Below are 25,674 nucleotides of genomic sequence, written 5' to 3' on the forward strand. Positions count from 1 at the left end.
TTTTTGTCGTATAGGACAAAGATGCATTTAGTTGGTGACAAGGTGTGTTATTAGAACTCTATTATAATTTGGTTGAATGAATGACTATCTGTGTCTCCTATTGAAAGCAGTATAATATCTTTATTTAATTAAATTTTTATTATTATAATTAATTTATATTATTATGATTAATAAAATTAATATTTAATTTTTACTTTATCCTTGTTTAAATGAACTCATTTAATCGACAGTAACAGTATCATCAACTTCCACTTAGTTGGGGAAGATGGAATTAGAGAAGTGGGAATCAAACTAACTCATCTTCTTCAACACCACTCGGACCCTACCGTCCGTGGCCTAAGCACTCATGGTTGAGAGTGTACACGTACCTACTCTGATATTTGATTTTTCTTCAATTAATCATCTATTTTATTAATGGTGTCCATCCTAAAATTTTATTGTGTCTACCTTAAAATATGAATCTTCTTCAATTAGTGGCCTATTTTGTTGATGGTTTCCACCTTTGCTTACCTCATTCAAAAATTTTATACCGTTAACATACATGTTGTAACACCCTTAACTCATATAAGTACTCGTATATGAGTTAAAGGTATCACATCAGTCATACGAAACATTTACTATTTGAAAATCAGTACAAAAATTATTTCTTTAAAATATCAAAATGCATTTATTTATTTTAAAACTAATAATCACACAAAATCATAATTTAATATTTAAATATCAAAATTTAAATTCAATTCAAATAATGTTTTAGACAGTTCTGTATTGTAACATATCTTAAATCAAAACGATTAGAAACTGCCTGATTTGAAAATCGTTTCTATCATAAATGATTACGATTTAATAAACCAAATTAATAATTAATAATAACCTTTGTAAAACCAAACCTTCGTAACTTAGAAAAAAATATCTTAAAGAGACTCGAATCAGAGCAGCTGGAAACTTATTTGATATACATGTCACTACCAAATAAATTAATAGACAGGATGTCCTTACTTACTGATTCTGGTGGCAGAACTGATTCCTCTAAAATGATACTGATATACTCCCTATTTTCTCCTTCTAACTTGCACATACATGTGAAACACTCACACGCTAAATTTTCACTTAGTGAATCAACAAAGTAAAATTAAACTAGATAAAATATTTAACATATAAAACATACAATATATGTATCATATACAAACATTAATAAAATAAAATATGTATAAAATCAAATGTAAATTCGTAATAAGAACTTATTATAAAAATTTGTAATTCAGACTATACTATGACATTTTAGATCTGTACTTTTATTTTTCAGTTCATATAATTGCAAAACTGTATTTTTCTTTTCGAAATCAAATTATTTCAAATTCATACTTTTCATATCAGATATTTACCCATTGTATTATCATGAGAATATGCGGTACGCGAGTTAGATAATGACTAACGGAATTAATTATAAAATCAGCATTTCATATAGATAATACACAGTAAAATTAGAGTTGCACTTAGATAATGCAAAGCAGTTACAGCCAGTATGAGTAGAGACTTGATATAGGTGTACTCATGCCTACACGCTCTCGTTGTGTATGCTCTCCGATTTACACATATAATAATTAATGAACAAACTATATATATCGAAGAAAAAATGTAAATAATTATTCCTTTTATATTCATTGGTTTATTTGTTTATTTGTTAAGTAAACACAACACGCAATGGTAAGTAACTCAAGTTTCACGTGAAAACTGTGACTAAATTTTATATTAATTTTTATTTCCAATTAAAAGTTTTCAGTAAGAATCGGTCTATCTATTGCTATTGATTGCCATTAGATATAAATAAATTTGTTCGAAAACATAACGTCTAGTAAAGAACGCAAATTTTAATTAAATAATTTTAGTTGCTTTAAATTAATTCTCGAACCATATAAAATAAATTGAAACTCTCGATATAAAGTTGTCAAAGGATTCTATCGACTTTATTCCATTTGTATAGTATTTTAATTTGGGAATATATATATAGGAATTTAAATTTAAGATTTAATTTTTTTAATTAATTTAGGATGCTTACAGGTGGTAGTATATGTTCTAAATACTTTCAACCATAAGGTATTCAAAAGATTAATTAGGCCACCGACCGAATTAAATTTTCATTAACCGAATTAATTAAACTTTTTTCTTTAACCGTTAGCCAAACCGAATTTAAAAAAATATTAACGGACTGAATAAAGTTCAGTTATTTCAGTCGGTTAACCGAAATTTTTTTATTTATTTTTTAATTAGATTAATTTGAATATAATAGAAGAATTTTTTTATTTGGGTTAAAATTTAATTAAGTATTGATAATTTAATGAGTCTAGCGTAGTTAAAAATAATTGGATCTTAATTCTTAACGGGTTTGAGCTTAAAATATATATTTTAATATATATAATATAATCAATATTTAATAATTTCAGTTAATTTGATTAATTCAGTTAATTAACCGATTTCGAACCAAATTAATCATTAACATAATATTGAAAAATATTAAATGTTCTCTGATCGAACTAATTCGGTTCGGTCAGTTAATTCGGTTAAAATTGAAAAATAAATACTCTTATTCAATCATTTGACAAGCTCAAATATCTTACAGCCTCTAGTGCTTGAACCTTAAACCTCTAGGAATAACAACCATTCTTAAACCATTAAGGAAATTTATCATAAAAAATAAAAAACAAATAAATGAAACTATAACTGTTTAACATAATCAATTAACGTATCATGTAATAATACGAATAAAATAGTTTGCTTGAGTGAAACAAATAAAGAACTCAGAAGTAATCTTAGTGGGTAAGATGAATGTTGTTTTCTCAAGGTAGATTCTGATTATTTTTTTGACTCGAGGGGAAAATAAAAGAAATTGGCTCCTAATTCAATAGAAATTTAAGAAAAATTTAATATAAAATTTATATTATAATTTTTATTAAATTAAATAAATAATAATTCATAACAATATAAAAATGTCAAAAAATATATTTAAATATACAAATACTTATAAAAAACATTGTCTTTGAATATTTCATGATGCAAAAATCATTAATGATAGTGTTAAAATCAATGTTTTCTCACATATTTTTCTTAATACATAAAATATCATTTAGAAATAAAAGAACGATCTTATATAGAATTTGAAAATATATAAAAATTAAAAGAAAGAATTTGAAAACATAGTCTACCTAGAATTTTAAGAACAATCTTCAATATTATTTATGCATCACAATAGATGATAAATAATTGTAACTGTATTTGTGAGAAATATGCGAAATTAAAAAGTGAGAGTAATAATTTTAAGGAGAACTGTGAAATACAGAAGAGAAAAGAAGCATACTAATTGTACTTAAATTTATTCCTCCCATTGAGTTTTGAAGAAAAAAATAATGTTAATAAAAATTTTCATTAACATGAAAAATCCGAAAAGATATTTGGTGAATTGATGGTGATAATTTTGAACGACCAAAATTAAAGAGATTTATTTTTTTTTTGAATTTTGAGAAATAAATATTGATGCATTTACGTACTGTTTTATCTGAACGCATTTGTAATAACATTGCTGCAATGTATCCTCCTAATCAAGCTTTTGGTGACGATGTTTCTAGGTGGCGATGGGAGGCTAACAAAAACTTTTCAATTAAGTCAGCTTACTCAGTTTTGACTCCTTCAAACGAGTAACGATAATGGTGATCGGTGGCGTTTTGTGTGAAAATTAAACGGGCCACAGAGATTAAAAGTTTTTCTATGAGTGGCGCTTCATGGGAGGTTGCTAACCAACGATGAAAGGTATCGTAGACGTATTGCTTCTTCGACAAGATGCGAGTTATGCCAGCATAGGGTTGAGGATATGAACCATGTCTTACATCGATGTTCTTTTGCTTCTGATATATGGCAAAAATTAATTAAAGCCAATAAATTGCAAACCTTTATATTAATGCCTATTCATTCATGAATGGCTTATTACTAATGCCCAAGGCAGTGGTGATTTTCGTTTAATGACCGTCATTAGGGTCTGATGTTTGTTATAACATGCTGGAAATTATGGAAGCGGCGCTGCTGTATTCTGTTGCAAGATGATTATGTGGAACGTGATGATTTTTTACCACAATGCATTCAGTTTAAAGATGAAATTGCAGCAACAGAGATACTCAAAACTGGGAGTAGGGGGTCGAACCTGGGAATTCACTGTTGGAAAAAACCTGACCAAAACTGGGTAAAAGTAAATGCAGATGGAGCAATGAGAGGAACGATGGGAATGGTCGCAACAGGTGAGGTGGTGAGAGACGATCATGGTAATTGGATTCGAGGCTTTTCAAGGAGTATAGGCTTTTGCATAGCTTTGAATGCTGAGTTGTGGGTTCTCCATGACACTTTGTTGATTGCTTGGGACATGGAGTTTCGGAAGGTTGAGACGGAAACTGACTGTCGGACAATAGTAGAGCTTCTCAACAATTCACCTCGAGAAAGAGATGACTCTGCTACTGTCACGATGATACAAGCTTTACTTCTTAGAGATTGGGAGGCGAAAGTTAAGTATACTCACCGGGAGGCTAACATGGTTGCAGACAAGCGTCGCAATGGCTAGAAGCCGTCCCCTAGAAATGGTGATATATCAACATCCTCTAATGGAGGTGGTTGACTTAGTTGTTAGGGATAAAACTCCCATATCTTAAGCTTGTTATTTCCGCATTATCGAAAAAATATAATTTTTTTTATTAAAATTGATTACAAAATAATATATGTTCTAAATATTCTTAATCATTTGACAATGAACGTTCAGTCACCCTACTGCAGCTACTTGTTCTCGAATGTGTGACCGCGTGACCTCTAGGAACAATAACAATTCCTTTAACCACTGAAGTAAGTTGGTTCGTGCAAAAAAAATAATGATAATTGACACTTTAATAAACTCACGAGTCCATTATTTTATTTTATATATTTTTAATTTGTTATAAAAATAATAAGAGAAAAATACTATTTTAAGAATTTCTTTTAATTTATGGGTCTTGGATTGGTGCCCCTCCCTCTTTGGCCCTGTGTTCTTCTTAGAAGTCGTGGGTTTAAGCAATTACGTATGTAGATTGTGTGCATTGTTAACAATTAAGAAAAATTTTGAACAAATATTACTTTATAAAATTAACAGAATATTCACTGAAAAAGAGATTTAATCTCAATTATTTATTTTCATTTATCTAACGATATTAAATAAATTTTAAATTAAAAATGTATAAATGAAACTTAACCCATCTATTGCATTTTAACTTTATAAATGACATCATGAGAAGAGAAAAAGACTATAATATTAAAAGGGATGGGCATAGGTTGGGTTTCGGCCAACCCAATCTGACCCAAAAAATATATACCTTATACCTGACCCAAACCCGATCCGACTTTTTGAAATAAAATATGAATCCGATCAAATCCGACTCGAAATAATAACAAATATTATTTTTATTCAATAAAAACAATGATTAATTAAAAAATAATATATAGAGAGATATTATTGTAATTAATCCTAAATATATAAGGTAAAATTGTATTTTTCGGGTCGGGTCGAGTATTTTTCACCATAAATCCGAATCCGAATCCGACCCGACCTGAACATCACATTTAAAAAAACCGACCCGACCCAAACCTGATTTGTTTTTTTTTTTAAAACCCCAACGTCGGAACCCATCAAATTCGATTCTCATGCCCATCCTAATATTAAGCAACTTTGGTTATCCAAATCATATATACAAACGCACATGAGAAAGATAGTAATATTAATATAGAATTCACTTATTATGAATATTTAAATTAATATATTAATCAATAATTTATTGTCAGCTTTTAGTAAAGGAAGAAGTTTTTTTCTTCTTCTTTTAATGAATAATTGTTTGAAAGTTGGGAGAAGATAAGGATGAGGAGTAGAAAGCAAATAAGACGTGTAGGTACATAATAATGTTGGCATATAGGATTTCCACATTTGTTTGTGACGTGAATTTCTGGAGTATTCTTGGCTGATTGTTTTTGTTCGTGTTGGGAGTATGGATCCCATTCATAGGGCAAAGGCAAACAACAGGATGGTCGCTATCAAAGCGATGGGCAAAGCTTGATTCCATATCATCGTTATATCAGCCACCTACTTGATGAGGTTGCAGACCTTGTCATATACCGGATTGTTTCCACACTTGGTTTCAGAATCAGGACGACGATTGTTTGAGCTAGCAAACCAATCGATTCAAGTATCGAATATCGTCATCGATTTCCAACATAATATTTTATGTTAACATGACCGATGTTTAAAATTTTAAAAGAAAAAAACATATTTAAAATATATGAGAATTTGAAGTTTTCAAAAAGACGTTATTGTTGTGTGTTTTCTTATTTTCATTTAAGATCATAATGATAAGATATCATATATTTTAATCGAGTTATATTAACTTTTAGATAAGAAATGATGATCTGATAAAAAATACACATTCTTATTATTATCTTTTGATTAATTTAGGATGATGACAAGATATAATATATTATAAAGATTCTCAACAATTACACATTATTATTACATTGTAGAGCCAATCTAATAACTTATTTCCTTTTTCTTTCCTTTTCTATTTCAAAAAAAAATTAAAATAAATTATACAAATAATTACTCACTAATAAAAAATTACTTTTGTCATCAATTTTTTTTAATGAATCTAAGGTAAGTACAAAGTCATTTGGTTCAGGCTACTTCTGTCCTCAATTATTTTATACACAAATCACAAAAATCATTTTTTGTCTGATTATATGAGTTAATATTTTTTTAATTAATCACTGGTATATGATCTATTGATCGACTAATTCAGATCGGGTACTAAAAAAGTGAGGGCAACCCTCCCAACCCAATTTGCTCTATTCGCAAATACTAGGATTCAAACCCCTGACCTTACTTAAAAGATCTAATACCTCATCCCATTAGACTAACTAATTGTTGGTACACTAGTTAATATTTATTTTTGTTTTCAACATTCATACTTAATTTTATTAATATGGTGATATATATCATTTCTTGATTGATTTAAAAGAATAAAATAATTTCTTAAAGGATTGTGAGATGGGATTTAAGTCCTCTTAAAAAATCCTCCAATATATAGCAACTTCACCTAAATATTACATGTATTATATGATAGAGACTATACTTGACTATTTAAAAATATAAAACTATAAAATAATAATATTTAAAGATTTTAATTTTTAATTATACAAAAATCTTTTAATTAATTATATTTATTTCATATTTTTCATATCATGATGTAATAATATATAATTAATTTGAACTTCAATTTAACCTAAAACTTTTATATAATTAATCTAAATACTTATACATAATATTTTCTCAACAAAGTAGTGAATGTAACACTTGAGTGTAGTGTCTATGCATTGAAGGATTTTTTTTATAGGGCAGTTCAAATCTCAGCTTCAACCATGTAAATTTTTTTCTTAGATAAATTATCTATTTAGTCACTTATCTATTTTTATATTTTTATTTTAACCATTTAATTATTTCTTTAAAAATCATACTTAAGATTATGTTTTTGTTTTGGTCATCCGCCATTAGATTTGACCGTTGACTTAATGAAATTGGTGATGTAAAATAATAATATAATAATAATAATAATAATAATAATAATAATAATAATAATAATAATTCTAGCACTCATAATTTATACACTCCATCAAATTGATCCTAATTCAAAATATTTCAAAAAAAGTCCTCAATATTTAGAATTCCTTCAAAAAGAAATCCCCCTCTCAAATCCTAATCTTTGTTGTCGCCTGTTTGCTTAGTTGCCGCTGTTACTTCTCCACTCCAGTCGTACATCCCTTGTCGACCTCTTAGACTTCAAATCTCACCTTCAACCCTCCAAATAATTGTCTTATTTTCTAAAAAATCAATCAAGAGGTGACATGTATCATCTTACTAACAAAATTAATCGTATGTGACCAAAAAGAAAACAAAAGCTACATTGAGTGACCATAGTGAAAATGAAAGCCAACATTAATGACTTGTTTGCAATTTGTACGTAGCCAAAATTGCTGATAGTTGGGTGACCGTGCAGTTTTTCCAAAGAAATATTGTATGGGTTTTAACAAGTTATCTGGTTTCTGACATGTTTAAAATTATAAATTTTGCCAATAATGGAATTTTTTTAATTAACATTCTTATAGTTATTTTCTATGAAACCAACATGGATTTTCGTCAATTAAAATGGTTTGTTCAAATACGTTGAATCATGTGGCGCATGCTAGTATAAGAAGCAGTATTATTGCTCCTACATTTCACGTTCCATAATGTACTTAAACATCGACACTCGTACATAAAAATTTGAAGAAAAATCAATATGTATCGAACATATTCGTGTTAGACACATACTATATTTGGAACTCGAACTCGAATTTTGAATACTGTAACTGCCAAGTGCTTCCACATGCAAGCTCAGGCAAGAAAAGCTAAGATTGAGAGGGAACCAAACAACTAGAAATTTTGGAAATAATTAGCTGTTCTACATATATTTTGGCTTCTGTATAACAATTCTAACAAGGAGACACTTCAAAATACAGATTACTCGAGCTATAGAAATTGAATACTGCAATGGCTATGTATATGCGAGTTGTGTTTATAGTTCAAGGTATTCAAAATTGCCTGAAGGTAAGATTAAGACGACCATGTCGAAGCCCGGTTTTCATTTTAAGAGGCTCAGGAGCAGAGGATGGGACGATGGACGGCACCCCATGAAACACCATTCGAGATTTACCACCGAATAATAGTACATCTCCCGATTCTAATAACACTTTCTTGGCTTGGTCAATTTCCCTCCCATCACCATATAGGAATTCGGCAGAATCACCAATAGACAGAGAGACAACAGGTAATCCTCTACGGATACTTTCTCTGCTTTCATCTCGATCCTGCATTGTAAAGCACAATACGAGTTTAATACTTTGTTAAAGTTTTGATGTTCAAATGAGATGAATCCAAAGGATGTCCAGGTAAAGAACAGACCTGATGGAGGCCAAGTCGACCGTATATTGAATAGAAGTTTACAATGCATACGTTTGGAGACATTGAAGGAAGGATATCTTCTGGATTGACCATATCAGAATCCTTCTTGATCAGGCAATGAGCATCTTTGATTGCTCTTTGAACCAGAAGACGAAATCCTAGCGGAATCTCGGGTGGCTCACAATTATCAACTGGATGCCGCTTATCATATTTTCTTGTCTGAGGATCCCAATTCATACCAAGACACATCATGTGAAGTCTAAGTTTTGCTCCATCTTTGTAGCCTGGCCTATAAAATCCCCCAGGGCCTTCACCAAGTGAATTACATGTTTCGACTATATCGATCTGAAAAATTAAGATAAAAGAATCCATTATCAGATCAACCCGATTCTCACAAGGGAATGCAAATCGAATAAAAGCTAAGCCTCAAGGAAAAAACCTGATCACGAAGGGATATATAATGTTTCAGCAAAACCATTCCAGGCCTCAAAATTTCTTGTGTTTTGATATCTCTAAGTCGAGGTAGGCATATATTGAATCTTTCGTGCTTAGGCAAACCCTCGGAACACTCAGAACTCTTAGTATCTACAGCATTATTGGATTCTTCAAAGTTTTTACGATAAACCTTCTTCTTTCCAAAATGGCTAGGGAAATAATTTTCTACCAGCGGGCTTGCAACATCCACTACTCCGTTATATCCAGATTCCTGCATGCTCACAATTCCCTCATGATAAGAAGAATTAACGAGCCGAGGCCTTGTCTGCAATTCCAAATCGATCCCCGTTCCCCCTTCTTCCTGCTGGCTTGCAATCCCTTCGAGTTCAGAAGAATTAACAGCTTCTTGCCTCAGCTCCGATCCTGAACCAGTCCTTTTTCTCCATTTTCCAAAGTTCGTACCTTTAGAACTAGAACCAGCATTCACAGACAATGAAGGAAAGTCTATCTCATTGCTAGATTGAAATTGCTTCTCATTTATTTTCCCCCCCAAAGAAGATTGCCTTGTTTCTTCAGCAGGAGATTCATTGCCAAAGGGCTTTTGAGCAGTAATCTGTTGTTTATAGAACAACACCCGAATATTTTTCAGTAATTCCACTCAAATTAACCAAAAGAAGAAGCCGTGACAGATAAAATCAAAAAATAAACCAGCGGATTGTAATTATTCCAGCAACCCTCTACAATTAAAATTTGATCAAAATTCTCTAAAAATAGAAAACTTGTTTAGAGATCGGAGAACTCACTAAAACAGAATTGCTGGAAATTGGTTTCTGGGAAGCATTCATCTTCTTCATGAAACAAAATGGAAGAAAAATTTGGCGAGAGACACAGGCAGCGGTTGATAAGCGGCAAAGATCGAATCGAATTATTCGCTGTAAAGGAAGCATTTTTTTTTTATAAAGGATAGAAGACGGTGCTAAATTAAATGCGCCGCTAGAGGCGGTTGAGTTCGCCGAAGAGTCAAGGGGGAGTAAAGGAGGGCGACGATTAGCTTGCCGGCGAAGAGTTCGATTCTCCGCCGGATTTCGAAAAGTCGGTGTTTTTATTTAGACGAAAGACGAAAGATCTTCCAGGTTTTGGAGTTGGACCGATTTTGGCCCAAATTAAGCTACAAATAATAGAAGAATTGGGCCAAGAAAAATTTCTTTATTTCGTTTATAAATCCATCAAAATTATTTCATGGGGACGGAATATTGTTTGATTTGATGCAATCGATTCCAAATTGTCATTTTTTAAAGAAAAAACTTTCAACTCCCGTCAAGTTAGATAAAAAAAATTACATTCTTTCATCTATTTAGAAAGATGATAATGATTTGCAAATCAATATAAAAAATAAATTTAATAGTAAGATATTAAATTCAACTGTTAGGTTGTGTGGGCTTGTATCGATCATGTTATAAATTTAACTAGTAGGTTACGTGGGCTTGTATTGGTCATATTATGTTTGATCATGTCAGGGGATTATAGCTAGTTAAAGAATTAAAAGTTTTAGAGACTTTGAGGTTTGATAGGTGGAGGAGCAAGAGCAAAGGTGTAAACGTGCAGAAAAAATTTGGAGGAGGTACAACAACAACAACAAAATCCAATTCTCATATGCAATAGGGTAAGGGGGAGGTAGGGTTGTAGGCTGCCCCCAACGCCAGGTTGAGAGTAGCTTCCGTGGAAGACCTTGGAGAAGGTACGATATTTGTTATCCTTTAATCGATAAATGTCATAAAGTGAATTGAATCGAAACTTGCAAAATAATATATTTATTGCTCATAAACCAATGTTATAATTGACGTTGACCAGTTGAAAATTTATACACGAATGCACACCTCCTCTAGACCTAGTACTTTGCAAGCCACATATCTGTTGTCACTCCTCCGCCTATCGAACCCTGAAGCCTTTTGAGTTCTATATTATCCGGTGAGCTACAGAGCCGATTTTTTGACAAGCAACTTCAGCAATTGCTCAGGGTGCCCTTTTAAAGTGTACAATGAGAGCCCCTCATTCCATATAAATATTAGTTTCCCAAAAGGAATTGTAATAGTATCAGGGGCTCACCGCCGAACTTTAGTTTATCACTCCTAAAACTTAAAAAGTGTGTAATACATATAATATAAATTCACATATAATTAATGGGGCTCACTTCTAATTTTAATGGCTAGAGCTTTCTTCCATTCAATTTGCAATTTCCCAAATCCTATTAATTTACACTTAACAGTAAAATAATTAAATATTTTTAATTTCCAATTGTTAGACTTTTTTCCCTCAGTTATTGAATTTCAAGTTAAATACTACTACATATATCCTTCTTTCTCAAATCACATTCTACAATTTATTAAAAATTCTTTAAGTTTTCTTCTTCAATATCAATTCATTCTCTAATTTATTAAATATTCTTCAATTGTTATTACTGACTGTCGATTCGTTACTAACCGTTGCTCTGTTTAGTGCACCACCCATACTATTGAGTTCCTTGCATCGTCCCGAGTTCACCAGTGTCTGTTTCGTAGCCGTTGTTGTCAGCGTGTAAAGAAGTATGCTAAATTGATTTTTGACGAAGCGATGTCAAGCTCTCCGTCGTTCACTGTGGTGAATTGAGCCTTGTAATTGATTCAAAAAGCTTTAAATTAATTTTTAGAAAATTTTCCATATTTTTTGGCCGCTCGAACTGCTGCATGTGCCCCCATGCACCGCCGTTATGTGTGGGGATCGTCCACCGCTTGTGGACCTTCTAGAAATGGGTCAAACCCGATCCACTGACCCAATCCGCCCGACCCGCCTACCGGATCGCCCGATCGACCCATAACCCGTCTGCCCAAACCCAAAATCAAACCGACCTAAGTGAACTTACCCGGCCCGAACCTATTCAGTCGCAACGAGCTGAGCCGTTCCAAGCTGTGTAAAGCCGAATCGTTGACCGACATTGACTTTGACTGTTGACCAGCATTGACTTTTTTTCAAAAACTTCTCTATTGATGTTTTTTCAGCCTTAGTATGATTTTATGGGTCGTTTCTCCAAATTCTGACCTGAAAGCCCCGAATCGAGCCGTTAATCTGAAAATGCTAAGTATTTTTAGCATTTCTACTTATATATTTGGGATTTGATTATGAAATCGATATGTGATTATACTTTCGTGAAGGTACCCGTGTCCCCTGACCGAGGGTCGACTAGATCTAATACTTCATATTTGATAGATCAACATGTTGCGTGTTCTTCGAGAGCTAGTCGTAGATTTTCGTAAATTGTTCAATTAAAGTTTATTATTTATTTTATGTTAGGATTTTGAGATAATTATTCAATTCGTAGGGTCTAGCACTACTGTCGATCGTGATAGGCAGACTCGAAAGTAGACTACCATTTCAGACTTCTCAGATCGGTATAAATGTGTTATTATTTGGTGTTACAATAATGGTTTAAACTATATGTTTGAACTGTATTGAAAATTGAAATATTCTGATTGAATGCCATTTGTATTACCATATGTTTTGACTTTTGATATATGATTTTCACATATTTTTTACATGATCTCTGGTTACCGTGTTTCTGTATCTGAATATGAAAAATGACATGTTTTAATGTTGTATTTAATTAAATTACTGTTTTCACTCAAATTCATGCATATTTACTATCATTGGGGGGTATGATTAGAGGAAGTTTTTCAGGCATAGTCTATGACTTGTAAGACCTTACCACAGGCTCCTTGCTTTGTGCATTGGCTAAGACCTTACCGCATGCCTTTATGCTATCAGTATAAGGTCCTTACCAGCCGTACAAGTAGGTGTATGGTTCAGGGGAACCTACACATTCTAGTGATCGGATGGGGGTAGTTATCATGTTTTAAAAATCATGTTTTATCTGTATATTTTATACACCGTAAGGAGCATACTGGATTTTTATCTCATTCTCTAAATTTTAACTTTTTAGATAGTATCAGATAGTAGACTAGCGGGCTTGGTATTAGGAGGCTGATATCTCCTTACTTTTGTATGACTGTATATTTTTGTATGCCCCCTTTTTGTTATACTTTGGTGAAATGTGTTTTTACTACTGTCTTCATGCATCTATATTGTCGATATTTTGTTTTCTGACGCTGATATCTCTGTATATTGATCGTATAGACTTTTTTATGGTTATTTCAGTATATTATCGTTACATGAATTTTATTTACTGAAATAAATTATGTATACGACATGTGACTGTCTAGATTCAAGCGTACCTTCTAGGTCGGGTCTAGGGGGTTACATTTGGTGGTATAAGAGCTTTTGGTTTTAAACACTCGAACTATGAATGAGTCCAAATATTGTATTTTCAAAAGATATTTTTTTATGTTTACAAACACCATGTTACCTTGATTTACAATATTTTAAATGGATTTGAGATTTCTTATACCAATCTAACTTAAGTGTGAATTTTTTTTGTAAAGCCTATTAGATCTGATCTGATGAGTGCTCGAAGTCGTAGGATAGGTCGTGGCCATGGTTGTGGGCGAGCGACTCAGTCTTTTGTTTCTGTAGAGGACCTGTCGTTAATTAGAGATCGTGTTGTTCTACGTGTTCATCCATCTACTTCCTAAGATGATCTAGTTACACCTGCGAGAGACCCTCCCATCACTGAGAACAAGTATTCTGAGATGGATCTGAGTGCCATAGATAGATCTATTTATCGCATGTTTCAGAGGGTAGCTAGAGCTCCTATTAATATGTCTGCTGTGGATATATTTATGTCTCTGGTGGATGTTAAAGTAGTTATATTTGAGGGCATTACTGGGGGGACCTCCTACAGATGCTGAGTACTGGTTAGAGGATACCAAGAGGATTATGGATGAGATGGAGTTGAGGCCCAAGAATAAGTTAAAGGGAGCATTAACTTTACTTAAGAAGGAAGCCATGAGATGGTGACATTCGATTTCCAAGAGTATCCTAGCAGATCAGTTAACTTGGGATCTTTTCAAGGGACATTTCTAGAGTTTCTACATCGGAGAGAAATACTTATAGGAACGAAGTCAAGAGTTTAAGAGTTTGGAGCATAGTGATATAACTATTATGGATTATAAGATTGAGTTTATCAGACTGGGTCGTTATGCTCCGGGGTTGGTGGACACCGAGGTGGATCAGTGCTTAAGGTTTGAAAATGGACTGAGGTATGAGATTATGGATCAAATTGCTACCCACAAGGAGATGGACTTTGATACATTGGTAGAGATAGCCAAGACTACTGAGGAGATGGAGTGAGTAGGTATGAAGTGTAAGAGGGATAAAGACCGAGATAGGGATAGAGACCGAGATAGAGATAGAGATCGATTAAGGGGATCTTCTGGTTTTGTTGATGTTTTTGTGTGTCCCACCAAGAGAGGTAGGGACGAGTCTTCTTAGAGAAGTAGTATGAGTTCTAGATCTGCACTGTCATCTACTCTGACAGTTCTAGTTTCTAGTCAGGGTGGTTCTTCTAGAGCACCATTGGTTGTCACTTGTGAGTATTGTGGAAGGCATCATTTTGGAGAGTGTAGGAAGAAGATGGGTACTTGTTTCAAATGTGGGTTCGGCGATCATTTCTTGAGGGATTTTCTAGAGTTAGCTCCCACCGTTCAGACACTCCCACCGTTCTTGAGTACTATAGAAGGCATCATTTTGGAGAGTGCAGGAAGAAGATGGGTACTTGTTTCAAATGTGGGTTCGACGATCATTTCTTGAGGGATTGTCTAGAGTTAGCTCCCACCGTTCTAGAGCACCACATTCTAGTGATCGGATGGGGTAGTGATCATGTTTTATAAATAACTATTATCGAGTTATTTTATTTGTATGTTTTATACACCATAAGGAGCACACTGAGATTTTTAGCTCATTCTTTAATTTTTTACTTTTCAAATAGTACCAGGCAGTAGCTAGCGGGCTTGGTATCAGAACGATCTCTCCTTACTTTTGTATCACTGTATATTTCTATGTCTCTTTTTGTTATACTTTGGTGACACATGTTTTTACTATTGCCTTCACGCATTTGTATTACCAATTTTTTTCCTGACGTTGATATCTCTGTATATTTACCGTATGGGATTTTCTAATGGTTATTTTAGTATATTACAGTTACATGAATTTTATTTACTGAAATAAATTTTGTATATGACATATGACCGTCTAGATTCAACTGTACCTTATAGGTCGTGTCTAGGGGGTTACAATGATTGGGCACATATTTGTGTTAGAATTAATGAAATGTTAAAAATATGGCCACTTGGTATGATTTGCGTTTAAGACTTAAAAAGAACATAATTATTGACAAAGTAGCTCTAAAACAACTTAAAAATGAGAAAGAACATTGGAAAAATGTCTTAGTGAGAATTATTTCAATTGTGAAATTTCTTGTAAAATATTATCTAGCATTATGTGGTACAAATAAGAAATTGTATCAAAATAGTAATGGAAATTTTTTGGGAATAATTGAAATATTAGCTGAGTTTGATCCTATTATTCAAGAACATGTTCATCATATTACTGATATAACGCCCCGAATCTCGAGTTAGTAGTTCGCGTCAACCTGAAACCCATATTTAGAGACCAAAAGATCTATAAAAAATAGTTGGACCAATTTTAGTGAAATTGGGCTTCAGTTGGGCCTAAGTGTTAGAATGGTGAGATGAGTTTTAAGGGAAAAAAATAAAGGAGAATGACCAAAAGTGCATTTTGACTTTTTTTCAAACCAAGATCTAAAAACCCCATTATTTTAAGAGTTTCTCATGTGAACCATTCCCCATTTCTCATCAAACATCCATCATTTTCTTCTTCATCATTTCTCTTTTCTTCTTCCTCTTCCAAGTGAAAGTTTTAAGGACTCAAGTTTAGTTTGATTCAACCAAGGCAAGAATATTAATCCCTATCATTCAAACTTTAATTTGAGCTCCATATTGATAGTTTTAGGCTTAGTTTCCAAAAATGGGTTTTATGGAGGTTTAAGGGAATCCAAGAATTCAAGCTTGTTTATAGTAGATTTATGCTATCTAGAGTTCTCTTAAATTTAATCCAAGCCTTTAGTCGAGTTAGTAATTCATTTTTTACTTTGTTTAATAAAAGAGGTGGGAGAAAGCTCCAAGGTAAAGGGAAAGTAAAAGTGACTCATAGTTGATTTGAGGATGTTATTAGTAACTAATAAATCAAGGTAACACATTACAATCTTTTCATACCATTCATGGGTCACTAGAAATGTATCATAGCTTAAGAGTTGACCTTGAAGTATGGTGAGCAGTTTCCATGGTAAATTATATGATTTAGTGTTATTGTATGTTTTAAAGTGTTATTTATGATCCCTTAATATCACATAAAACTCTAATAATGGTTGGGAACCTTAATAGGACACTTTGGGTGGTTTAAAGAGTCATTTTTGTGCTTAAGTAAGGCATGTATGGGTAGAAGTATTGGTACTGAAAGAACAATACATATATTGTTCTTCATGTGTTAAATAAATGGAGGGGTTTTGAGCTAGAAGTATCAATAACAAAGCAATGGGTATCAATACTATAGGTGAGGTATCGATACTCATAGGGTGGTATCAATAATGAGATAGCTTAGAAGATTTCCGTAGCCATTTTCGGTATCGATACTCATTGGAGTATCGATACCCTCAACAACGTATCGATACCAAAGCATTTATTCCAAACATCGAATTAATTTTTAGTATCAATACTTAGAATGATATCGGTACCCCTAATTCGTGAGCATCGATACTGGTCCAGTAGTATCGATACTAATCACCAAGTTCCAACTTGATTTAACCTTAAGGTATCGATACCCAAAGGTGAGTATCGATACCCTTGTTCTTTTTTGGGCAAGAAGCCCAAGATATTTTTAAGAGATAAATAAGGTTTCCCACAAGATTTAATTACTCTCAAATAAGACTACAAGTGAGAACAAGAATAATTTCTAATTATATTAGAAATGAGATAAATTAAGGTGTCATAAAACTAGCCCTGTCTGAATACTCGAGAAACGACCAGGACACCCGAGTTACTTTAGAGGTGATATTAGTATCAAATAATAGAATGAATTTGGATATCCTTAGGTAGTGCGCAAGACACTTTAAACTGAGTAACCAGGGCGCAAGGTTCGTCACTCGTAAGGGGTGAGTTAGTCGAGGGTGTTGTGTCCGATGTAGAGATTTCGAACCACATCCTCAGTAGACTAGATACGTGTGTGAGCTCTGAGATGCAGAACCCTCAGTCATACCATGATTTCTACCATAGAATAAAGAATGCAGTATATGACTGTCAGAACCGTATTTCAGTTGGGCCCCGAATTGGGCTTTGACTTGGATTAAATGAATTAGAGTTGCCACCGACCATTTAAAACGAATTTAGGCAGGTCAGACACCATCTTACCTGATATCTCCCATGTTTTGCGTGTAGAGAAACTGGATTTGCAATGAAAATGCTCTGCTACTCCTCGTGCTTTTAGATACTAGCTTTGGATCCTCCACCCTTATTTTTTGTACTTTTCTTCTCTCAGTTTTTCCAAATCGTTGCCTTTCCTCTGATTTTGGTTCCACGTTTTTCTCTGTGTCCTTTCCTCTTGATGCATGAGTCTATTTATAGTATAAAGAAACCTATTTTTAGCTCAGATTTGGAGTTCTACTTGGACTTAAAATACTTCGGTTTTAGTGTTTCAATATGACTCAAATACGTTGGTTTATTTTCTAAATCTCACTAATTCGAGGTTGTTGAGTACGAGGCCTATAAAAATAATAAAATAATAATAAAATAATAATAATAAATAAATAAATATATAATATAATAAAATGTCTTTGTAGACCCGGACAAAAACGAGTGTCTACAACTGCCCCTCTTTGCACATTTTTGTGTTAACAAGAATAGGACAAAGATGAAAAAGACAACCAGTTTTTGTCCGATTCTCTTTGATTTGAGTCTTGATAGTGTTTGTTGTGACACTAAGTCTATCAATTGGGCTCGATGTCCTCCTTCTTGAAGTTGAAATCGTGGGGAATCAGAAAGTGACTCTTTGTTTCCAATCTTGGTCGACCTTGGTCTTCTTATCGATTTAGAGACCTGGGTGTAAAACTTTGATCGGAAAGTAGTTCATTGCTTATGCAACGCGGTTGATACGCCCTCGAGCTGAATGAAATCAAACTCGAAGGTCTTTGGCATATAAACCTCCTTGCCTTGAGCTATGCTGCAAATGATTGTGCTTTTTAGCTGAGTGAAGTCGAACTCAAAGGTCTTTGTTGACAGATAACCTTTTTAGCCTTGAGTTATGCCGTAAATGATGTGCCCTCGAAGCTGAGTGTAATCGAACTCGAGGGTCTTTAGCAGATAACCCTTCTCGACTTAAGCTATGCTACAAATGATGTGCCTTGGAGCTGAGCGTAGTCGAACTCGAAGGTCTTTGGTTGGTAGATAAACCTTCTCGACTTAAGTTATGTTGCAAATGATATATCTTGGAGCTGATCATAGTCAAACTCGAAGGTCTTTTGGTCACAGATAACCCTTCTAGCCTTGAGTTATGTTGTAAATGATGTGCCCTTGAAGTTGAGTGTAATCGAACTCGAGGGTCTTTGGCAGATAACCCTTCTCGACTTAAGCTATGCTGCAAATGATGTGTCTTGGAGCTAAGCGTAATCGAACTCGAAGGTCTTTGGTTGGTAGATAACCCTTCTCAACTTAAGTTATACTACAAATGATATGCCTTGGAGCTGAGCGTAGTTGAACTCGAAGGTCTTTTGGTCATAGATAACCCTTATAGCCTTGAGTTATGCTGTAAATGATGTACCCTCGAACCTGAGTGTAATCGAACTCGAGGGTCTTTGGCAAATATCCCTTCTCGACTTAAGCTATACTGTAAATGATGTGCCTTAGAGCTGAGTGTAATCGAACTCGAAGGTATTTGGTTGGTAGATAACCTTTCTCGACTTAAGTTATGCTGCAAATGATATGACTTGGAGCTAAGCATAGTCGAACTCGAAGGTCTTTTGGTCACAAATAACCCTTCTAGCCTTGAGTTATGCTGTAAATGATGTGCCCTCGAAGCTGAGTGTAATTGAACTCGAGGTTCTTTGGTTGGTAGATAACCCTATTGACTTAAGTTATACTGCAAATGATGTGCCTTAGAGCTAAGCGTAGTCAAACTCGAAGGCCTTTGGTGGACACGATTCACTTCTTCGTGAAGTTAAAACTGTGGATGGCCCCTTCATTGTGAAGTTGAGCCTCGAATTGGATATCCTTCATCGTGAAGTTTAAATCCAAATATTTGTGCTGTTTCGAGGCCAATATCCTTCGTCGTGAAGTTGAAATTGTCTTTGAAACTGGAAAGTTATTTGTTGACAACCAGCTTCCCATTCGCTGTGAAGTTGAGCTTGTGTTGTCTCGAGTCCAATATACTTCGCTATGAAGTTGAAATTGACTCTGAATGAAATTGAAAAGTTGTTTGTTGACAGTCAGCCGCCCCTTCATTGTGAAGTTGAAATTGACTCTGAATGAAACTGAAAAGTTATTTATTGACAGTCAACCACCTCTTTGTTGTGAAGTTGAGTTTATGTTATCTCGAGTCCAATATCATTCACTGTGAAGTTGAAATTGACTCTGAATGAAACTGAAAAGTTGTTTGTTAACAGTCAGTCGCCCATTCGCTGTGAAGTTGAGCTTGTGTTGTCTCGAGTCTAATATCATTCGCTGTGAAGTTGAAATTGACTCTGAATGAAACTAAAAAGTTGTTTGTTGATAGTCAGTCGCCCCTTCGCTGTGAAGTTGAGCTTGTGTTGTCTCGAGTCCAATATCCTTCGCTGTGAAATTGACTCTGAATAAAACTGAAAAGTTGTTTGTTGACAGTCAGTCGCCCCTTCGCTGTGAAGTTGAGCTTGTGTTGTGTCGAGTCCAATATCCTTCGTTGTGAAGTTAAAATTGACTCTGAATGAAACTGAAAAGTTATTTGTTGACAATCAGTCACCCATTCGTTGTGAAGTTGAGCAACCACCATCAATTTCCGAATGCACTTTTTGAATCGATTATCTTTCATCTTGAAGTTGAAATTTGACTCTAAAAGTTGTAAAAAATATGTGTGCTAAAAATGATAAATGTGATGCTCTTAAGTGTGTCTAAGATGCATGCAACATGAATTAATTATGTTTTATCTATTGGACGGAGCCTCATTTTTGTTTGTTGGTCTTGTCGTTGGAATCGACTATGCCCCATTTCAAGCTTTGGTTTTACAGACCTTTTATATTTGAGACTGTCCTGTTTGAATTTTTTTTCTCATTTTTCTTGTTTTAGGAGGGAAAATGATAAAAATTCTGTAAAATATTGTTCGCAATTGAATCAAATTATAAACATGAGTTCAAAGTATATCAAAGGAATCAATAGCTCTTTTAATGTTTCAGAGTTACAGCTCTTTGACAAATGTTCAAATGAATGAGTTGGCTTTAGGTTGACCTAAGGTTTCAGCCATAAAAAGGTCATTTTTTTTGTTATTACAATGTGTTTTTTTTTGTTTGTCATTTTAATTGGGTGCAGACAAAATGACGTAACTAGCATGATCAATTAATAGACTTGAAATCTTCCATTTGTTCAAGCCTCGTAAGCTCCTCTAACAAAGGTAGTGCAAAAATATCGGTCTAAAAATGAAATTCGTGAGTGCTCGTGTGAAGTTGACTATAACAGGTGTTCCTTAACTCCCTTAGTCCATCATTAGCGAAAATTCCTTGCTTAGATAAATTTGATTTAATTTGTCGTTATCTGGCTAGCTGAATCCATAAAGCCAGGGCGTTTAACCAATTGCTTTAGAGGGACAACTTAACATTATAATCAGTTTTATCAAGTTAACTGAAGGGTTCATCTCATCACAAAGTCTTCGGCCGGACAATAGCAGTGGAGTAAACACCAAATTGCCAAGTTTTTGAGCAATGTCATGGTTTAAACGTAATCTACTCATAAGGCCAGGGCTTTCAAGTTTACTCTATAACCAATTGCCTTAGTGGAATAGTTCAGCTTTACGGATTTAATTTCTTAAGTTTGTCAAGAAGAACCTGTTATAGTCTAGGTGTAGTTGAAAGTCAAGGAATCTCATTTTTAGAGTTCAATTTCAAAGCAAATGACCTAAACTAGATTTACCTACTCGACTATTCCATCTGTAAAGATAATGATCATCATAGAGCGTCTTAAATAAAAAGTATACTAATGTCATATACAAAAGGATGCCCCATGTTGTCCGCACCTTATGAAAGGAAAAGATTATATTGGTTTATTGCAAGAGCATGGTACGGTGTTTGAGTGCATATTCTGGGTAAAGTCAAATTCCTTGTTTTAAATCATGTTACTTCGTCAAAGATATGTAACTGTGAACCATTTACAGAGTTTCTTAATTCAGATGATATTCAAATAATTGCAAGTTTGCAAATGTGATTCACTGCTTAACAAATTCAAACAGAATGCCTCAAATGATGAAATGATATTCCACACTTGGATGCCCCCAAGTTGTTGAAGTCGATTCAGTTTTGGTTATGCATCTTCTGCACGACTCTCTTGAATGCGTAACAATTCTCAATTGTGTGCCCTGGGACACCGCCGTGATATTCACAATGAGCATTCTCGTCATACCACTTGGGGTATGGGGACTTCATGGTTTCTACCATGTATGGTGACACTACATGGGTGTCAAGAAGTTGCTCGTAAAGTTGTAACATCCTCAATATCGGGCAAGTGACTTAAATGTGAATTTTGAAATTATTGTGTTCAATTTCGAAATAAGTTAAAAGTTTAGAATTTTAATTGGAGAATTTTGAGGTTGGATTTAATAGTAAAGTTTGAAAGTAATAAGGGTATTATGGTCTTTTCTAAGAGAAGATTTTTATTTCTCTTTTAAGGGATATAAAAAAGTGGGAATCAGGGGAAATGAGTTTCTAGAGTTTTATTCTTCTCCTTTCTTCTTCACGCATAGAAGCCAAGATCTAAGGTGAGAATTTTTATTAGTTGATTATTATTTGAATTCTAAGTTGGTTTTGATTCTTTGGAAAGTAAGAAAGCTTAAGGAAGTCTAAAGATAAGTAAAAACTCAAAGATGAAGATGTTAGAAGAAATTAAAGAATATGGGGTTTTAAGTGAAATTTAGAATAAGAAGGTTTAAACGAATTTGAAGGATGAATTTGACTTGTCATCTATAAGAATAAGAAGTTAGAAGTGTTATAATTAATTTTGGATAATATGGAAACTTTGGTATGATTATTGATTTCCATAAGAAAGATGGAATTTTGAGGTTAAAGATGAGATAAATGAATATTAATGAGTTTAAGTATGTATATGTAAGTTAGGAATATGAAAGGGGATGAAAGATGAAGCGTTTGAATTGAATCAAGTGGATTTTCAAGCTCAAAAATGATTTCTGGGCTAGGGGGAATCGGTACCCATTCAAAGGGGTACCGATACCCTTTCAAACGAGCAGAATTCCAGAATGTCATGAGGGTATCGATACCCCCCTAAAGGAAAATGGAAATGTTGATTTCTTAAAGTCGTTTAAGCTATTAGTATCAAGTTATAAGGTTAGATTTTGATAGATTGCCTTAAATTGTATATTTGTGTAGATACCGAACATAAATCAGTTCCGGAACATTTGGAAAATAAGATCGATCGAGAGAAATATAAGAGATATGTATTAACTTAGTGAGGCCCAGGTGAGTACATCTTATATTATGGGATTATAAGGAAATTGGACTTGTGATAAGTATATTTCTGATAGTTGTTTTATTATGCATGAAGTGTTGATTATAAGTAAGTGAATGGCATGAAATGTATGTATGATTGATTATATGAGGTGATATGTTCTTGTATGTGTTATAATTTATGTAAGTATAAAGAATAAGTCATATGATAAGATCTACGTAATATATAGAATGGAAAATATATGTTTATGAAGAGTTATAAGAGAACCTACATAAATCATATGATAAAGGGAGTATAGGATTATGAAATAAAATATGTAAAAATAAAAGAATATGATGAAAGGGAATCCACGAGAAACGATAGAAACTAGGTAATTATGTGGAAAAGTTATATGAATAATGGGATTATGAGTGTACATAGTGGTATAATTAATTATGAGAATTTAATATAATAGCGTTATATGATTTAATGTGAATTGAAAGAAACTAAATAAGATTGAGTTATAAAATGAAATGAGAATAATGTATCAATTAGGAAACTTGAATATGGAGTGATATGAGAAAATTATAGGAGTTATATGAAATTGAATTAAGTAAATTGATTAATTTGTATATAAAAGAAATAATAGAAGTAATATATATGTTTATCAGTATAAGATAGGTTATGTAATATAAGTTCATACCAAGAAATAAAGAATAAGATAGATGATGCGATGTAAATTATATTATGAATTAGTGATATAAATATGTAATAAAACTTATGTGTTGTATGATAAATATGAACATATAAGAAGAAGGGATAAGATAAGTGACTTGTGATAGGAACTATATGACCATAAATTATGTAAATAGGAATAATTTAAGTGATATATATCTATGAATATTTGGATATGTATATAAGTGATGTGATATATGAGGTCATATGAAATATTATATTATATGACTATGTGAGTATATGAAAAAGAATATAAGTACATGTGAATTATATAGAAATGATTTATGTAAACATGTTTGATATGTATTAGATGTATGTGAATATAAGAGAATAAAACATAAACCATATGAAAAGATATAATTCCTATGATATTACCTATGTGAATATATGAGAAAGTATATGAGTTATATGTATTACATGATATGTGTGATTTCACAAGAAATGACATGAGCTATGTGATTACATGATTATAAGAGATCAGACATGCGATAAGAGATAAGTAATATGAATGTGTGAATATGAAATGAAATAAATGATAATGCCCATGTTATGTGTCCTGAGAGCTAGGGGTATAGTTGGCATGCCAAGAGTCGAGGGTCTACGCGGTCATTCGGGATATATATGTATTCTTTGGAACATGTATGGGGTCTATTAAGACACTTATGTGATCATTGGCATATGTATATGGTTCTTAAGGAATGATATGTGGTCCTTATGGACATTATTATATGGCACTACAGTGCAATTCTACGTGGCACTACGGTGCAATTCTACGTGGCACTTCGGTGCATTTATACGAGCTGTGGTGACAATATTTGTGCACAACCTCAATGCACTCAAATATCTTTAGTTCTCACTAGTGTATCATGGGCTAATAAAGAAACAATAACAAATAAAATATATATATATATATATATATATATATATATATATATGATGGATATGTTTTTGATTATACGAAATGCGTTATATGAATTGTATGATGTTATGAGTGTTTCTAGGTGAAATGATATATGTTTTATATGATATGCAGAAATGATAAATACAAGATCATGTGATAAATAATTTGATGATAATGATATAAATAATGATAATAATATATATGATAATGCTAAGAAAGTAAATGATGATATATGTACATGAGTGTATTTGTTATATAAAAAGATGTGTGATTTTGTATGAAATTGTTATATGATTTTGTATGATAAGTTAGTATTAAATGTTCATGTGTTTTGTTATATGGAATGTTTTATGATTTCTATTATATGTTTTATTTGCCTCACTAAGTCATCGACTTTGCTTGTGATTGTTTCACACGTAGGTTCGAAAAGAATATAGAGAGCAATGTGGAGCTAGACATGTCAGTATCTCCTTTACAAAGTTCAGATCAGAAAATATATGTAATTGGTATATAGAGGTAGTTGGCATGTAAATAAAGTTTTAGATTTTGATATGCTCTAATTGGTTTGTAAAATCATATTATACTAATTTATGTAAATTAGTCAATTGTATTTAGTAAAAGTTTTAAAATTATTTACTATTTTGTTCAAGTAAAGTTTTTGAAAAGTCAATGTGACATCTCGAACTCGTAGCCGGATCGGGTACGGGTTGGGGGTGTTACATTTAATGGTATCAGAGCTACGGTTTAGCCGATTCTAGGCTTAAATCGAAGTCAACAATATTTTTAAAAAAAATGTACATGCCAATACGAAGTGAAAAAGTTTATGGTCTGAATGGTAAGGAGTGTGTTGTCTTGTTAATAGAGTTCAATAGTTATATTAT

The 25,674-nt window shown here is 33.0% G+C and overlaps 1 protein-coding gene and 1 long non-coding RNA gene across 2 annotated transcripts; one reads left to right on the forward strand and one right to left on the reverse strand.

Moving 5' to 3' along the window:
• Nucleotides 1–8,675: 8,675 nt before the first annotated feature.
• Nucleotides 8,676–10,617, reverse strand: LOC120185629. The gene is made up of 4 exons (XM_039189799.1): nucleotides 10,285–10,617; nucleotides 9,486–10,094; nucleotides 9,047–9,391; nucleotides 8,676–8,952 (listed from the first exon to the last, which is right to left on the reverse strand). Exons 1-4 carry the CDS (start codon nucleotides 10,426–10,428, stop codon nucleotides 8,677–8,679), a joined length of 1,374 nt encoding a protein of 457 aa, XP_039045730.1. The 5' UTR covers nucleotides 10,429–10,617; the 3' UTR covers nucleotide 8,676.
• On the forward strand, nucleotides 8,857–21,277 carry LOC120185630. Its single transcript, XR_005522143.1, has 3 exons — nucleotides 8,857–8,993; nucleotides 15,405–15,407; nucleotides 21,267–21,277. It is a non-coding gene; the product is annotated as an uncharacterized LOC120185630 (long non-coding RNA).
• Nucleotides 21,278–25,674: the final 4,397 nt, after the last annotated feature.

This window comes from Hibiscus syriacus, unplaced genomic scaffold (genome assembly GCF_006381635.1).
Source record: "Hibiscus syriacus cultivar Baekdansim isolate YM2019G1 unplaced genomic scaffold, ASM638163v2 tig00113124_pilon, whole genome shotgun sequence".
Lineage (NCBI taxonomy): Eukaryota > Viridiplantae > Streptophyta > Magnoliopsida > Malvales > Malvaceae > Hibiscus > Hibiscus syriacus.

Excerpts from the sequence above, each read along its gene's own strand:
- LOC120185629 (XM_039189799.1), bottom strand. The coding sequence starts at position 10,428 with ATGCTTCCTTTACAGCGAATAATTCGATTCGATCTTTGCCGCTTATCA. Across the intron at positions 10,095-10,284 it reads TTTCCAGCAATTCTGTTTTA|ATTACTGCTCAAAAGCCCTT; the intron begins GTGAGTTCTCCG and ends TATAAACAACAG. Across the intron at positions 8,953-9,046 it reads GTCGACTTGGCCTCCATCAG|GATCGAGATGAAAGCAGAGA; the intron begins GTCTGTTCTTTA and ends TTTACAATGCAG.